A 16380-nucleotide genomic window follows, 5' to 3' on the forward strand; every position below is an offset into this window, starting at 1 on the left:
TTGATCTCTGAAGGCAGTGCCTGTGGCCGTCTTGTTATGTGGAATGTGTGAGCCTCCTTTGCGGATGGCCACAGAGCCCTTTTTCTGTTCCAGCTGTGGCTGTGGGTTGAAATGAATAAGGCAGCTCTGAAAACAAGGCTTAGTGAGGTAGGACCAGCACCAGCAAACTAGTTTGCTTCAAAGTTTAATGCTAGCCAAGTTGCTTACTCATGTTCTGCCGCCCATTGCTCTGGGTCTGTGGCAGCAGTGAGAGCGGCCACCTGAGCGGGTTTCTTTCAGAGTGTGGCTCCGTGGTGCAGATTTTAGTCTGGAACACAACACACCCTGCTCCATTTTATCTTCTCTCCTTTGATCCAGTCTCCTGCAGGTTGAGTTGTTAAAGAACAATGAAATGTCAGAAATGGAGACAGACTAGAAAAGCAGGGGTAATCTGTAATCCACAGATTAGTGAGTAAGCCTTTGAACATCCCAAACCACCTGTTCCTGAATAAAACCCAATTGTTTTACCATTCCAGAATGTCTTAGTCTCTGGAATGCCACAGTTACTATAAGTCCATACCCTCATTTAAGGGTAACATTTTAACATTTTTGATACAGTAAAGAGAGAGAGGTTACATTTTCATTCTTTTAACAGGTGGGGTGTAAACTGGATTTGCAAAACCTGTGTCTAGGCAAAATGTTTTACTGCATCTTAGGTAGAAGATCCAGATTTGTATAATATTTTTTGGCAACTGTACATAGTCCCTGGTACAATCAGACCCTTCTATGTGGACATATCCAGGATCCTAATTCAGGAATTTTCTTCTAAACTCTATTATAATAATGCCTTATATTTGTGTAGAGTTTTACAATTAACTAAGTACATGCAAGATCTTAGTTTGACCTTCCAACAACTCTTTGAGGTAGGTGGCTCAGGGGTCATCACCCTCATTTTTGCAGAGGAGAAAATGGCAGAGCAGAAATCACACAGCTAGTAACTGAAGGAGCCAGGACCTGAGCTCAGGTCTCATAGTGCCCAGTTCTGTGTTCTTTCCATCATGTGACACACGTTTGCATTCAAAATTGTATGTGTGAGAGTGTGTTTCATGTATATGGGGGACAGTTAATCAGACTTCTCTTTTTTAAGATCTGGACCACCTAAGAAATAGGTATGGCTCATCATATTAGTTTTAATGTGGATAATACCGGATTAAAAATAGAGCCTGGACACATGACTTACATGGGCTTTCTGCTCTTCCTCCTCCCCTACCTCTCCAGCTCAGCTGGACTCATCCACGTGGTCCCACATCTAGTAGCAGGACAGCCGCAGGCCTCCTGGCACAGAGGCAGACGCACGGTCTTGCATTGAGGTATGCAGGAGAGGAGAGGAGCCCTCAGGAGGCTGGAGAGTGAGCTGAGGATATTCCAGGCCACACATGACCATCCCTCCTTCTCCCCTAGGGATGGGTGGGCACGAGGAAGTAAGAGGATGGCAGAAGTCTCTCCGCAACATTTCTGAGAGTGTGCAGGAGTTCCTCTTCTGTGGACTTTGTAGGAGAGGACGAGTATGGTACTTCCTGCAGAATTAATTCGCTTGGGGAGGAAAGACTGCAAGTTCCTTGAGGGCAAGGACCTTTTATGTCTAACACGTCCTGTCCCCCAAAGTATATAGCATAGGACTGAACATGTAGTTGTGCCCAACAAATCCTTGTTGACCAGTCTGTGATCTTAACTATAGCATAGAAGTTGCAGAGAATAAATATTGTCAGAGATGGAAAGACCCAATTGGTGAATGAAAGGTGATTTAAAAACAGTTGCATTTTGTCTTTTTGACCCACCTGAAGGAATGCTGATTAGCAGCCACGCTGTCCCAGCCATCAGACCATGCCCTGGCTGCCCCAGCAAGCTGTCTGGCCAGTGGCTCTTCCTCCAGAGACAGCACCTGAGTAGCTCCTCCTTTTTGCTGTCCTTCCCTGCTCAGTGCTCGGATCTTGCATATTCTTCTTTGAACATATGCAAACAACTTTAACCCCCCCCCTCCTTTTCTCTTTCTCTCTCTCTCTCTTTTTTTTCTTTGTTCAGCTGCTGGAGGAATTTTTTCTTCATTCCTGCTCTACTCCCTGCCCCATCTCTTAATCACTGTCCTTTTCTCTTTCTCTCCTTCTCAAATTCCTCTCTTAACTTGGTAGATAAGTAGAAGAATAGTGCTCATGGAGGGAAATCAGAGGGGGAGACGAACCATGAGAGACTATGGACTCTGAGAAACAAACTGAGGGTTTTAGAGAGGATGGGGGTGGGGGGATGGGTTAGCCCGGTGATGGGTATTAAGGAGGGCACGTATTGAATGGAGCACTGGGTGTTATACGCAAACAATGAATCATGGAACACTACATCAAAAACTAATGATGTAATGTATGGTGATTAACATAACATAATAAAATAAAATTTAAAAAAAAGAATAGGGCTCATGATAGTCTTCCTGCATTAAGAAGTAACATTAATAGGGGGCGCCTGGGTGGCTCAGTTGGTTAAGCGACTGCCCTTGGCTCAGGTCATGATCCTGGGGTCCCAGGATCGAGTCCCACATCGGGCTCCCTGCTCAGCAGGGAGTCTGCTTCTCCCTCTGACCCTCCTCCCTCTCATGCTCTCTGTCTCTGATTCTCTCTCTCGCAAATAAATAAAATCTTAAAAAAAAGAAAAAGAAAAGAAAAGAAGTAACATTAATAGAGTGAGTTTTTAAGTACCTTGAAAGTTTCCAGAATACCCACCTAGAAAGCCAGCAAATATTTTCTTTTCTGTTTTTTAATTAAATTGCTTTTGCTGAAGCACCAGCACTAAGAATAAACGCACCTTTTAATGCAATTTTGGTTTTGTTTAATAGTGTTGTAAGTACAGTGCTACCATTTCTCATGGCAAACGGGATTTCAACAATGCACATCTTAAACAAGCTTTTATGAGCCAACTTAGAACCCAGCTATAACCTGTCATTTCTCTGGGGAAGTGCACACTATTTCCAGGTTTAGAATCGCCCGTTGGACACAACCAGTGTGTTGTGGGTTCTGGAACCATCTTCGGCTAGGGTGTATCCTTCCTCTGTCAAGTTCCAAAGCAACCTGGGAACAGAGGCAGTTTCTTTGCTTCATACGTACGACTTACGAACTTCATGTCTGTCCCACAGGAAAAGCTTTTGACATCACATACGTGCGCCTCAAGTTCCACACCAGCCGCCCAGAGAGCTTCGCCATTTACAAGCGCACGCGGGAAGATGGGCCCTGGGCTCCTTACCAGTACTACAGTGGCTCATGTGAGAATACCTACTCGAAGGCAAACCGTGGCTTCATCAGGACGGGAGGGGACGAGCAGCAGGCCTTGTGCACAGATGAATTCAGTGACATTTCCCCTCTCACTGGGGGCAACGTGGCCTTCTCAACTCTAGAAGGAAGGCCCAGTGCCTACAACTTTGACAACAGCCCTGTGCTGCAGGTAATGCATCTGGAAGCTGCCTTTGTAGTCCCTTAGTTCCCCCACGTGCATACAGGACGCAGGAAGCTTGTTGTATGGGGGCCTGTGGTCCCACTTCAGAGGCAAGGGTAGGGCTAGGAGATTCCAGGTGGATTCTATTCTGCTCTCCTGTATATTCTCAGTATGTGAAGGAAAGTAGCTTTGTTCCTGCCACCCAGGTGATGTTCTTGTGTTCTCGTGTACCTGTCAATGTATTCTGGGATAGAAATTTTAGAAATTTTTTAAAAAACTGAACAGTTTTAACTTGGGTCTTTACTTGCAGTGGAAACGTTTTGCTTCTGACCTTTCGAAGAGAGTATTTGAATCTACCCATTCTTTTCTTTTTCTTTAAGATTTTATTTGAGAGAGAGAGAGGGAGAGCGCGTGTGTGCGCACGGCACACGTGCATGGGGGGGAGGGGCAGGGGGAGAGGGAGGAGCAGACTCCCCAACGAGCAGGGAGCCTGACGCGGGGCTCGATCCCAGGACCCTGGGAACATGACCTGAGCCGAAGGCAGGCGCTTCACTGACTGAGCCACCCAGGTGCCCCATGAATTTATCCATTATTTCCACAACTTTCCTTATCTCTTCCTTCATTTGACCAAAGGAAAAGTGTTTTTTAGTATTCGAGAGGGGGACCAGTTGAAGCAAGATATTTAGGAATACCGTCTTCCTTCATTATTGTGCAAGGAAATGTGGACTGGGTTTGTCTGGGGCTATTGTCACTCATAAAACCTTCTCATCACCTGGCGGTACTGGTGTTTGTGACAGGATGTAAGTGTAGGTACCCGTGGTACAGTGCTTGAGCATCACGACAGAAACCTTTCCCCATTTAAGCATAGAAAGAATTAAAGCTTTCTTTTTTTCTCATGAATTCTATGTAATATTCTTCATACACCATAATTTGGAATCTTTCTGTAACACAGAATTGGAGATGCTTCTGTCTTTTGGCTGAAGTTGACGTCTAAGTGGGGGCAGTCTGCCCGTATGAACTCACTGAGACAGGAAAGACTGGATGTGGGTTTGCAAACTCTATGTACGTTTTATGAAATGCTGTTGTCATTTCTAAGTAGAGAGAAATAGGGAGTCCCTTTATTCTGGGCTTTATGCTTTTTTTTTTAAGATTTATTTATTTATTAGAGGGAAAGAGAGTGTGCACAAGCAGTGGGGAGAGGGAGAACCAGGCTCCCCACTGAGCAAGGAGCCCGATGCGGCACTCGATCCCAGGACCCTGAGATCATGACCTGAGCCAAAGGCAGACGCTTAACCAACTGAGCCACCCAGGCGCCCCTTTATGCTTTTGTGGCTTCCAGTCTTTCTCTTAAAGTTTATTATATTCGAGGACTCTTTCTGATTTGGCCATGTGGTTTTGGATGGTGGCAAAAGATGAGAATATGTTTCTCTGTGGGTCTAGTTCTTCCCTTCTATTGTATTTCTGCAGTTTGCTGGGAGATCGTGAATCTTGATCTTGCTAACCTCTGAGGTTCTAGTGAGCAATGAGTATGTTTGCAAAGGCCTTTCAGTAAAGTGTTTCTTGCAATGGTAATAAGATGTGTTCAGAATAATGAGTAGAAAGAATAAATGATTTTGATAGATGAAAAAACAGAAGATGGAATGTATAGGGGAGATGTGATCTACAATTTTTTTAAGTTGATCAACTAGCAGACATTTACTAGCTTAGTGTCTTCCTATACTGATGATTGTATTTGACGATCGTGCCGAGGCAGCAGGAAAAAGCAGTGACCTATGTGACTGTGGTGTTCTGGCACCTCGCCAGCTGGGTGCCTTCTCAGCCTGTCTTGAAGCAGTTCCCCCAGCTGTAGGAATTCTGATACTTGCTATTGGTTTTTTTTTTTTCCCCTCAAGTAAACTCTACACCCGACGTGGGGCTCGAACTCACGACCCTGAGATCAGGAGTCACATGCTCTATCAGCTGAGCCAGCCAGGCGCCCCTGACGTTTGCTACTCCTTATTCCATAGGAACTCATGAGACTAAATGTGGTAGAAATGCTATGGGCATCTGTAATAGATCTGGTCAGTTGCTGTCATTATGCAAAGACATTAATTATGTGTCTCTGGATGTAAGAGTTCTGGTTTTCATACCCAGTTGCCAAGGAGGGTTAGGTGATCGGACTTCAGCTGATTTCACAACGATTAACTGATTTGACAGCTTAGCTGATACGACCGTCTCTCCTCATTGCCTCCTGTGCCTCTCTCCAGAAGCTGTGATCTCCCAGATGGGAGAGGAGACCCTTCCTGGTTTCATTGTATATGAATATTACTAAGCATGTGCTGATTTACAATAATAATAATCAGCATTTATTATAGCACTTACTATAATGTGCCATAATGTGCCAAGCAGTGTTCTGAGCCCCTTAGATATATTAGCTATATTTACTATAGATGTATATACACACTCTCTATACTATTTACTTATTTAACCCTCACAGTAACTCTACAGGTGGATACTTCTGTTAAGCCCATTTTACAAATGGGGCATCGACATCATTTCTCAGAAGAGATCCAATAACTTGCCCCAAATCACCAGTTTTAAGCAGCAGAACTGGGATTCAAAACCTAGAAAGTCTGGCTCCAGAGCCTGTTCTTTTTAAGATGCCTGTTGTGGGAAAAAATGACTTGGACTCAGCCCTTGAGAAGCTTTTATTCAAGGAGAGCTGTGATAAAGATGAAGCTCAAAGGAGATATAATAAGCATTAAACACAGAGATATGTTGAGCTATTTACATTACAGACGACTCAAAGATTCCTCACATTGTGGCCATGAGTGGGAGCTGTTACTGGAGTTCCAAGTTTGGATGCAGTGGAATCATCATCTCTTCTCCTTTCTAATTATACTTGGAGGCTTCACGGGGAGTAGCTTTTATGAGCCCTCTAGGTTGCTCTCTGTGCCAGGTGTTTGGCATGGTTCGGGCCGTGCTGCATGATCAGGGGCATGCCTCCCTGTCTCACGGGGAGCCTTCTGAAAACACAGACGCCTTCAGACACTTGCTTGGTGCGTCTCCATGGGTGATGCTGACAGGCAGTCCCAGGAGGGGACTTTACATGGTGTCTTTGGGCGGTCATGGGTCATACGCTACTCCAAAACTTAGTGATTTTAAATGACCACGATTTATTATTTCTCATGATTCTGTGTTGGTGTGGGCTCACTCACTGGCAGGTCGGCTGGGAGCCGGGTTTCTCGCCCTCTGTGGTCTTACTGCCTCAAGGAGGCTAGACTAGGCTTCCTGGCGTGATGGCAGAAGTATTCCAAGAGGGTAAGCCCGGGGCACAAGTGCTTATCAGACTTCTGCCTGTGTCACATTCGCTCATGTCCCCTGGGCAAAAAGCAAATCACATGCCCCAGCCCAGAATCAGGGTGTGGACACTGGCAGACATGATTCACTGGAATCATTATTCTAACAGTCCACCACAGATGTAAACATCTGACTAAAATTAGCTCAGTGAAAGGGCATTTATTATAAGGGCTTAGATCTCATAAAACCTAGGGGAAAACGTTGACTTTCATTCTTGTCCTCTGTCATTATGGTACACCTACCAATTTGATCAGTTGTGGTTTCTTCTTTTGAAGTAGGCCGATGATATCTCAGCAAATGTTACTTGAGCACCTACTGTAGGCTAAACACCAGGGAAACTGCAGTCAACAAAGAAAATGAGTCCTGCCCTCGTGGGGCTTACAGTCTTGATGGTGGCGGTGGTGGCAGGCTGGGGGTGGGGTTGTGGTGGTGGAAACAGACAATATAAATAAAATAGGCAAGTGAAACAGGGTGTTGGGCTGGGCAGCAATTCTAGGTTGGGTAGCCAGGAAAGGCCTCCCAGAGAAGTGACATTATGGGAAAGGTCAACACAAAAACCGCATCTGATTGGTTCCGGCCCGTGTCATGATTTATTACTTTATACTTGCATGCCTCTCCCAGATCTGTCCGTAGCAGATCGGGGATGGAGGGAGAGAGAGATGGTACAAAATGGCCAGGTGGAGGCGGTAACCAGCATATCGCATGCCACCATGGTGCTCCATGAGCTCTGCGCTGGCTTCTCGGACTGGATTTGGGGTGCGGATACAGGCTGGAGAGAAGGGACGTGTGTATTGAGTACCTCCCGAATGCGAAGCATTTAAAAGTATATTTCATGTAAGCCTCTCAACAACCTTGTGAAGAAACGAGTAGTATTCCTGCTTTTTGGGACTCTGAGTGGTGACACAACAACTTAGATCAAAGAAGGGAAGAGTCAAATATTAGGAAATTAAGGGAGTCATTGGGCATTGTAACAGATTTAATGCTAGAAGAGGACATAAGTCACATGATATATTAACTATTTGAAAAATTTAGAAAATGTTGTCACATTTATGTCTCTGATCTTCAGCCCCTTTACCTTTTCCTGTTTTTTTCTTTTCTTTTCTTTTCTTTCCTCCTGACAGGAATGGGTAACTGCCACTGACATCAGAGTAACTCTCAATCGCCTGAATACTTTTGGAGATGAAGTGTTTAATGACCCCAAAGTTCTCAAGTCCTATTATTACGCAATCTCTGATTTTGCTGTGGGTGGTAGGTAAGTAGACTGTTAAATAACTTTGAAAGTGACTGGAGCTGTGGTTTAGAAGAGAGTGTAACAACTTGCTTACAACCATATTAATAATTTGTTAGACCTTCTCATTATCCTGGAAACAAAGTAATTTAGGTTTTCTAAAACCTTGTCAGATCAACACAGTTGGTGAATTCTTACTGAGCACCTCAGTGCAAAGTTCTGCGGCAGGCCCTCTGAAGCCACCAAGGTAGCATGAGACATTCACCTGCTGAGAAGGACTTGACCTTCTAGCATCCTGCAGATGAGTGGAGCAGGCGATATATGAACACGTGAAAAATTAAAACACATGTGTTAGATAAAAAGAGGCCATATATCAGAGAATGAGACAGAACTGTCAAGCTAGAGAAGCAGATGGAAACTAAGCGGGGCCTTGAAGCCTGGATAAGGAAGGAGGATGTGTGAGTGGGATGCAGGATAGGCATGTCATGAGCAGAAGTGAAGGGTTGGGAGATTATAGACCTGCTCGGCTTAGGGAACATCTCCTCTGTGAATTTGTAGAGTTGACAGAGTGAAAGCTGACAGAGACTGTAATCAATGAGAAACCATGTACTTTTTGAAGTAGGCCGATGATATCTAAACAGTGGTTAGGAAGATTAATTGAAGACAAGGTGAAAGTAGAGTACCATTGAGAGAATTTATATTCTTGTTATGATGCTGTGATCTGCATGTTAGGTGACAAATACCTGACATTAGGGTGGTGACAATAGAATGGAAAGAAAGGAACATTTTACATGGATTTTATTGTGAAGCAAGAATTATCAGGACTTTAGTCAAAGATGATTTTACAAACAATGAATCATGGAACACTTCATCTAAAACTAATGATGTAATGTATGGGGATTAACATAAGAATAAAAAAAAGAAAAAAAAATCAGATCTCAAAGAGATAAAAAAAATGATTTTAAAGTTTAATGATCAGGAGAATGGTGGTAGTATTAATGAAGTAAATGAAGAAGATGAGCTAATTTAGGGAGATGAGTTTAGTTGTAGATATGTAAAATTTTAGGTTATTGGGGACATCTGAACTTGTGTACCAGTCAAGGATAGGACTTGGGAGAGAGACAAGAGCCGGGGATATGAATTTGGGATTCATCCTGGTATACTGTAGATGTTTCGGAAAGGTTTGAAATGTATTACCAAGTAGCGGTGGGAGCTATACGGCTGATTCTATCTTTAAGGAAGCTATTAGGGAAACATCAGGGCACAGAACATGTTTTAGTATTCATGGGCATTTCCATGAGTCCTTAGTTTATGATTGCATATCCCTGCATCTAGGGATCCTTCGGGGATTCTTGCCCCAAACAACCTTGAGGGAGTACGAGGCTACCAGAGTTGCGTATGGTGGTGAGGTGTTGACTGTCTCTTACTACCTTCAGATTGGAATACTTTAAAATCATTATGACAGAAAACAGCTGTGACCTAATTTTTGACTTGTAGTGTGCCTGCACGATCTTAGGCACGTGAATAAAGCAGCTTCTTGATCCTCCCAATAACCCCGTGAAATTCACACTGTCATCATCCCTGTCTTACGGGTAAGGCACAGAGGTTAAGTGACATTGGTAAGTCACAGGGCAGGTCCCAACCCATGCAGCCGGACTTCAGGGTCCTCGCTCTGCTTAACCTACACGCTTGGTTGCTACTTGATACACACAGTTGACTTCCGGAAGTGATCCCAGAAATTGTAGAAGCCTCCGAAATTGCTAGAGACTTTCTTCTGTCTTGTTAATGCCCCATCCCCTATTAAATAAAGATGTTTGGGGTAGTTTTTGTTTTTTGGGGTTTTTTTTGCTTGTTTAATTTTCCTTCCTACCTGAAAACTTAAAACTGCCATTATTTAATTTTGCTTAGCTCCTCAGTTTACGGTCTTGAATGGTCAAACTAAAAAAAAAACAAAAAAAAACAAACCAAAAACATTCTGGGGTTGTGTTTAGTTCTCTTTGTACATCATTTTTCAGCATCCATTTCTGGGACTCGGTGGCTGTTTCATATTTTTGGGTGTCTTTTCTCTTCCCAGGTGTAAATGCAACGGACATGCAAGTGAGTGTGTGAAGAATGAATTTGGCAAGCTGGTTTGTAATTGCAAACATAATACTTACGGGGTAGACTGTGAAAAGTGTCTGCCATTCTTCAACGACCGGCCGTGGAGGAGGGCGACTGCGGAGAGCGCCAGCGAATGCCTGCGTGAGTCTGTTGAATTATCTTGAGGACTTCCAGAGTGGGGAGAAGGAATGGTTGACTTCCTTCTGTTCCTCCTTGAAAGGAGAACTCTGAAAGGCAGTGCTGCTTCTGTAATTGGAGAGCACAGAACGGTAAACTATATGCACATCAGAGGAAAATCATAGATGAAGGCAGTTGGCTATGAATAAAAATGTATGTTCATTTTGTTCAGTTTCCTTCATGAACACACGTACCAGAGTGGGAGCAGCATCTCCAAGGTTTGGAACTTCACTTAGATCCAAGTGATGGGCCAGTGTAGCCTACTATAAAATATGGTTTCTCTAGTCTTGTCTTTGCTGCACATTAAAATATTTTCCTACCAACGGTCATTTCCTCAAGCAGTCAGGGTCATTGATGAACATGTGTTGGGTGTGTTGAGTTCTAGACTAAGACTGCCATTCAGAAGATCATTTCTCAAAATTATTCTTCCCTTATTTCACTGAGGAGCACAACAGGGAGAATTTTCCTACTTCACCCATGCAGAGGTGGTTGGCTTTGGGAAGGAAAGTAGATCCTAGTATTTCTAGAAATGGGTAAAAGAAGAAAGATTGCACGTTGTTTTATCCCTTCATCATGGCTTGGTTTATTCTGAACAGATAGAGAAAGAAGCCTCAGGAGAAAGGAACCATGAAACTATGTAATCATGCTGTGTCAAGGACTTAAAAATAAGAAACTTTTAAAGCAGCTATAATTTTTATGACCTTATAAATACTTCTTATCATATACTCTTGATAAAGGAATAAGACACTCTGAACTCACTGGAGTTATTGGCAGAAACCTTGAGAAATGACCAGTATCTTGACTCATGACTATTTCTGTTAGTTGCCTAGAGCAGATTTTCTTATCTTTCCTTTTCCTCAGCAAATCCCAGATTTGAAGATAAATTGTACAGCCTCCTCTAGAATTCCTAGGCACTTGCTTGAGCTTCAGTTCTTTTACTGAACTGTAAAAGCCAGTATGAGAAGCCACATGATAAAGATCTTAACAGAAACAGTGAAATGCCCCTAAGATGTGACATTTCAATAAATTTACACATGTGTTTGAAAAGTATTTTGCTTAGTGATGGGGTCATATCTTGAGTCTCCAGGAACATCATGAAAATGTTCCTGGGCCAGCAAATGAACTGAATACTGTTTCTAAAGGACTTTGAGGAGAAACTAAATCAGTTTGCCTTCCTCCTTGCCTTGCCACTCTTCAGCACTTCAAAGAGTGAAGTTTCTGGAGATTGAGAGAGTACTACAATATTGTCAGGATGCTGGGGTTGGAGAAGAGAAAATTACAGCCTTCTCTCTTACCAGCTGATGGTGAAGGAGACAGAGCGTCTGCTTTACCCATGTGTTAGGACAGTGTAGACAAGAGGACTCTTCTGCTTCATAGTCCCAGAGCACCAAACCATTTAGGTGGGGATGGGCTGGGTTTGGCCGTGAGTGGGATGTGCGGGATAATCTAGGGAGGCTTGAGGGAAGAGAAACAGAAAGGGAGCTCTCCAAGTTACTTAACACAACTCTAGTTTTTGGTGCCAGTGATTCAAGTTTCTAACAAGTTTTCAAGTATAATACTATGAAAGAACTGATTATAAAGAAGGGGAGGTGACAAGAAAGAAAAAATATATATTCAAACATTTTTTTTTAAAACAACTTGGTTTATCTGAAACCAAATAAAACTATATTTAGTGTTCAAGATACTGCTGGTACTTTGTGTGAAATCCATAATTCTAAGAAAAGAAGTTCTATAACTACATATACTTGTTCTTAAAATATAGTTGTGTTCTGCAGGGAACATAGTTACTTAATGGCGGACCTGGTTGGCATTGTGGCTCCCCAGGAGATGGATGTGTCTAGTGAAGCTAGATTTCCCTTCAATGCTGCTGCCTTCCACAGAGGTGCTAATTTTAACCCATGTGTGTCAGGTTACTCCAGTCTAGCCTTGCACGCAATCTGGCGCTTCGAAAGTTAGTGTCTTAACGTATTTCAACTGTCTGGGGCCCGAAAGTTAGGGTAAATTAAAGCCTGAATATAAACTGGCTCCCTGTTGTTGGAGTTGGTATTAGAACGAAGGATAAAGATTCAGAAAAATTACAATTTGACTTGCCTTTCACTTATGTGTAAACGATTACCTGGAGATTTCTAAGGACAGGGATTTCTCGTATTTTACGATGGCACTGATTTTGATAAGAACATCTCTCAGTAAACTGATAGCCTGGCTCTCTCAACCCTTCATTGACCTCCTGTTTTTGTTTTCAAATGAACAATGCGTCAAGCGGGTGTTCTTATCCTACCACCCATTGTGCCCCAGAGACATGGGAAATCGCAGTTTTGGTTTGCTTAGAGCCTCTCGAAATGCTGTTCATCAAAGGAACATGGGTCTGACGTAACTTGTACGTTTTGGCCAACAGCCTGTGACTGTAATGGCCGATCACAGGAGTGCTATTTTGACCCTGAACTTTACCGGTCCACCGGCCACGGGGGCCACTGTACCAACTGCCAGGGGAACACAGATGGCGCCAACTGCGAGAGATGCCGGGAGAATTTCTTCCGCCTTGGGAACAACGAAGCCTGCTCTCCCTGTCACTGCAGTCCTGTGGGTAAGTGACAGGCAGTGCCAGCATCAGCCTGGTGGTTTGAAAGACAAGTACTCCCCGCCCCCCCAGAAAACAAAGCTCTGCTTCCTAGGCCTGAACTCAGGGAGTTCAGTTCCTCTGCACAGGGGAAGAGTGGAAGTGTGTGTGCACTGTCGTCCCGACCAATGACTCAGGAGCTGCCCGACCCCCGACCTCCACTCTGTTTAACCAAGTTAAACTTTCAAATGATGTTCTGGTGCGTATAAATAAGTGTGGACTTGGCCTGTGTAATGGTTTTGTGAAGATAATTGGTAGCCCGATCCTAGAGACCATTTGAACTTTGACTGGAAAAGGCTAGCTGCTTCATGAGTTCTTGCACGTTAATGATTTTGTTTAGTTTACGATCCTCGAAGGGCTGAACTTTCTCGGTATGTTGGTGTGCGTTCAGAGATGTAAAGTGCTCTGAGTTTGCTCTCCTCTTTCAAGAGTTTGACCTTTATTTTGTTGTGCCTGTAGTAAATTCTAGACATGGGCTTTCAGGAGCCTGTGCTTGCCCACAGAGAAGTGACTGGTTTTGTGTCCAGTTGATCACTGGGTGCAGAGTGACTTGTTTTTCAACATTGACGAGCAGGGTGTGTGTCCGGAAAGTTAAAATGTTACGGCTCAAAGGATATGATTTTGAGACAATGCGGATTTAAAATTTGATCTTTCTTCTCTGTAACCATCTAGAGATTACATCTTGGGTTTCAGGCATTGTTTTTAGTGACCCATTTTTTTTTTCCTTTGACATATTTACTGACATTTCTGGTTGTTGACAAGCTCTTTAAATTTTAGGTTCTCTCAGCACACAGTGTGATAGCTCTGGCAGGTGTAGCTGCAAGCCAGGAGTGATGGGTGACAAGTGTGACCGTTGCCAGCCCGGGTATCATTCTCTCACTGAGGCAGGATGCAGGTAAGACTTTTCAAAACCAGAGAAAGGGGGCAGAATCCAACTGTAGTTGATCCAGAACAATAAGAGATATCGTGGCTCGTCCGCAGCAGTATGAACATTTTTCCCCATAGTAATTCAAGAACTTCTAGCTGTAATGATGGTCCAGGACTGGTTTGTAACAGAGATGAAGCAGGGTTTTTAGTATGGAAATGTGAGAGGCATATCCTTGATTGAAACCAAATCCAGATACAAAACTGACTTTAGGACTCCTTTTGCTTTTTTATGTATTTTTTTTTTTTTAATGTATTAACATGTAAAACAAAAGGTTGACTTTAAGAGTGGAATTTCTTTCTCATTTCTCTTCTCTCTTTGTTTTACTCCTTTTTCCATCCAACAGGCCATGCTCTTGTAATCCTTCTGGCAGCGTAGACGAGTGTAACATTGAAACGGGAAGATGTGTTTGCAAAGACAATGTTGAAGGCTTCAATTGTGAGAGGTAGCTCATTCTTTCTCTGGCTGTGCTGTGTTTTTTCTGGTCTCATATTTCAAGTCCAAGAAATTCCTGATTATATCTTTATGTTTTTCAGATGCAAACCTGGATTTTTTAATTTGGAATCATCTAATCCTAGGGGTTGCACACCCTGCTTCTGCTTTGGGCATTCTTCTGTCTGTACAAATGCTGTCGGCTACAGTGTTTATCCTATAACCTCTACCTTTCAGATCGGTAATTTGGACCTTCCCTTTGGTCTCCCAGAATTACAAGACTGGACTTACAGTATTTTTTAAAAATGAGTAACTTTTTGAGGATTTTTTGATGGTGGCAACATTTTGTTTTCAAATGTACAAGATTTTTTTGTTTGGCTCTTTGTTTGGCTTTTTATTTATTTATTTATTTAAGATTTATTTATTTGAGAGAGAGAGAGAGGGAGAAGCAGACTCCCTGTCAAGCAGAGAGCCCGATGCCGGGTTTGATCCCAGGACCCTGAGATCATGACCTGAGCCGAAGGCATACACTTACCTGACTCAGCCACCCAGGCGCCCCTGTTTGACTTTTTAATTTAATGAAAACATACATCTGTAGAATTTACTGTAGTATAAATTTATGTGAAATCAAAATATAGCTTGAGGGATATAGCATATACAGGTACTACCCTAGGATCCGTGTATTCAGAAATATTTACTGGTGACTTCCTGTATATTTTCGTGGTGTATAGAGGACCTGAATTCAGGATGTTCACAGTGTGATGGCCCTTGTGTTTTCATCCTGTTCTTGCAGATGAAGACGGGTGGCGGGTGGAACAAAGGGATGGCTCTGAAGCGTCACTCGAGTGGTCCTCTGAGAGGCAGGATATCACCGTCCTCTCGGATAGCTACTTTCCTCGGTACTTCATTGCTCCAGGTAAGTAAGGCTAGGCAGCAGTCTGCTGTGATGAGTGCTCCTGTTTACGCTCCTTCTCACGCTCTTTCACATCACTGTGTCTGCTTTTCAGCAAAGTTCTTGGGCAAGCAGATGTTGAGTTATGGTCAGAACTTCTCCTTCTCCTTTCGGGCGGACAGGCGAGACACTCGCCTCTCTGCAGAAGACCTGGTGCTCGAGGGAGCTGGTCTGAGAGTGTCTGTGCCCTTGATCGCTCAGGGCAATTCCTATCCAAGTGAGACCACTGTGAAATACGTCTTCAGGTAAGACGGTCTTCTTTGTAAAATCTGAGTTGACCAGAGTTATAAAAGTGGTTTCTTTACCTAAGCTTATCAGGCCTCAAGCTGTTGAAGAAAAATGTCTGGGTTATAAAGGTGACTTTGGCAAAGGAAGCCTTCCCTTTATTTACTGTACCCTTCCCAGTTGTACTAAAAACCAACAGATCCATTTCTGACTTGGTTGGATTGTCAGAGCATTGACTTGTTGGCAGCATTAATGCATAAGAAATGCTTTCTCAGCACCCAGAACTGTCCTGACAGAGGTTAACGTGGCCCTTTCTTTCTCCCTAGGCTCCATGAAGCAACAGATTACCCTTGGAGGCCTCCTCTTACCCCTTTCGAATTTCAGAAGCTCCTAAACAATTTGACCTCTATCAAAATCCGTGGGACATATAGTGAGAGAAGTAAGTTATGATATAATTTAAGAGCATTAAAATGATTAGGTAGAAGGATCCACAATAATGCAAAAGTTTATCTCTAAAGTCCCAATACTATAGTGCTGATCCTAAAGAAATGGAACGAATTATCTCATTACATGTGAATTATGTATAAAAATAATGCATTTGTTTAACCATTTTTAAGGACCTGGAGAAAATTTGCTAAAATTAACAAATAGCATTGTTTTATAATGACTAAGCCTAATGAGGTGACTTTATATCTAACTATAGTCTAAGAATCTTACATGTAATTCTACTGGCTCACATGCTTAACCTTTACTTCTTTTTATTTATTGCTATGTGATTATCAAGCCCTTTAAACTATTGGCTAAATTATGAAAAATTATAAATTCCTGAGTGAAGGTTCATTATAATGTTAAATAAACAAAGCTGTTTTCAGTATGCCTTTAAAATTATTTATTTATTTATTTATTTATTTATTTATTTATTTATTTATTTA

The 16380-nt window shown here is 42.8% G+C and overlaps 1 protein-coding gene across 1 annotated transcript in view; it reads left to right on the forward strand.

Moving 5' to 3' along the window:
• LAMC1 (laminin subunit gamma 1) overlaps nt 1-16380 on the forward strand; it is a 126113-nt gene that overhangs the window by 79002 nt on the left and 30731 nt on the right. The window contains exons 2-11 of the mRNA XM_035010606.1: nt 3158-3462; nt 7914-8044; nt 10095-10261; nt 12693-12881; nt 13692-13809; nt 14186-14284; nt 14376-14512; nt 15065-15187; nt 15279-15468; nt 15775-15887. Of these exons, the coding sequence (XP_034866497.1) occupies nt 3158-3462; nt 7914-8044; nt 10095-10261; nt 12693-12881; nt 13692-13809; nt 14186-14284; nt 14376-14512; nt 15065-15187; nt 15279-15468; nt 15775-15887 (1572 nt within the window). The remainder of the gene's footprint in view (nt 1-3157; nt 3463-7913; nt 8045-10094; nt 10262-12692; nt 12882-13691; nt 13810-14185; nt 14285-14375; nt 14513-15064; nt 15188-15278; nt 15469-15774; nt 15888-16380) is intronic.

Source organism: Mirounga leonina, unplaced genomic scaffold (assembly GCF_011800145.1).
Source record: "Mirounga leonina isolate KUSES-001 unplaced genomic scaffold, KU_Mleo_1.0 Mir_154, whole genome shotgun sequence".
Lineage (NCBI taxonomy): Eukaryota > Metazoa > Chordata > Mammalia > Carnivora > Phocidae > Mirounga > Mirounga leonina.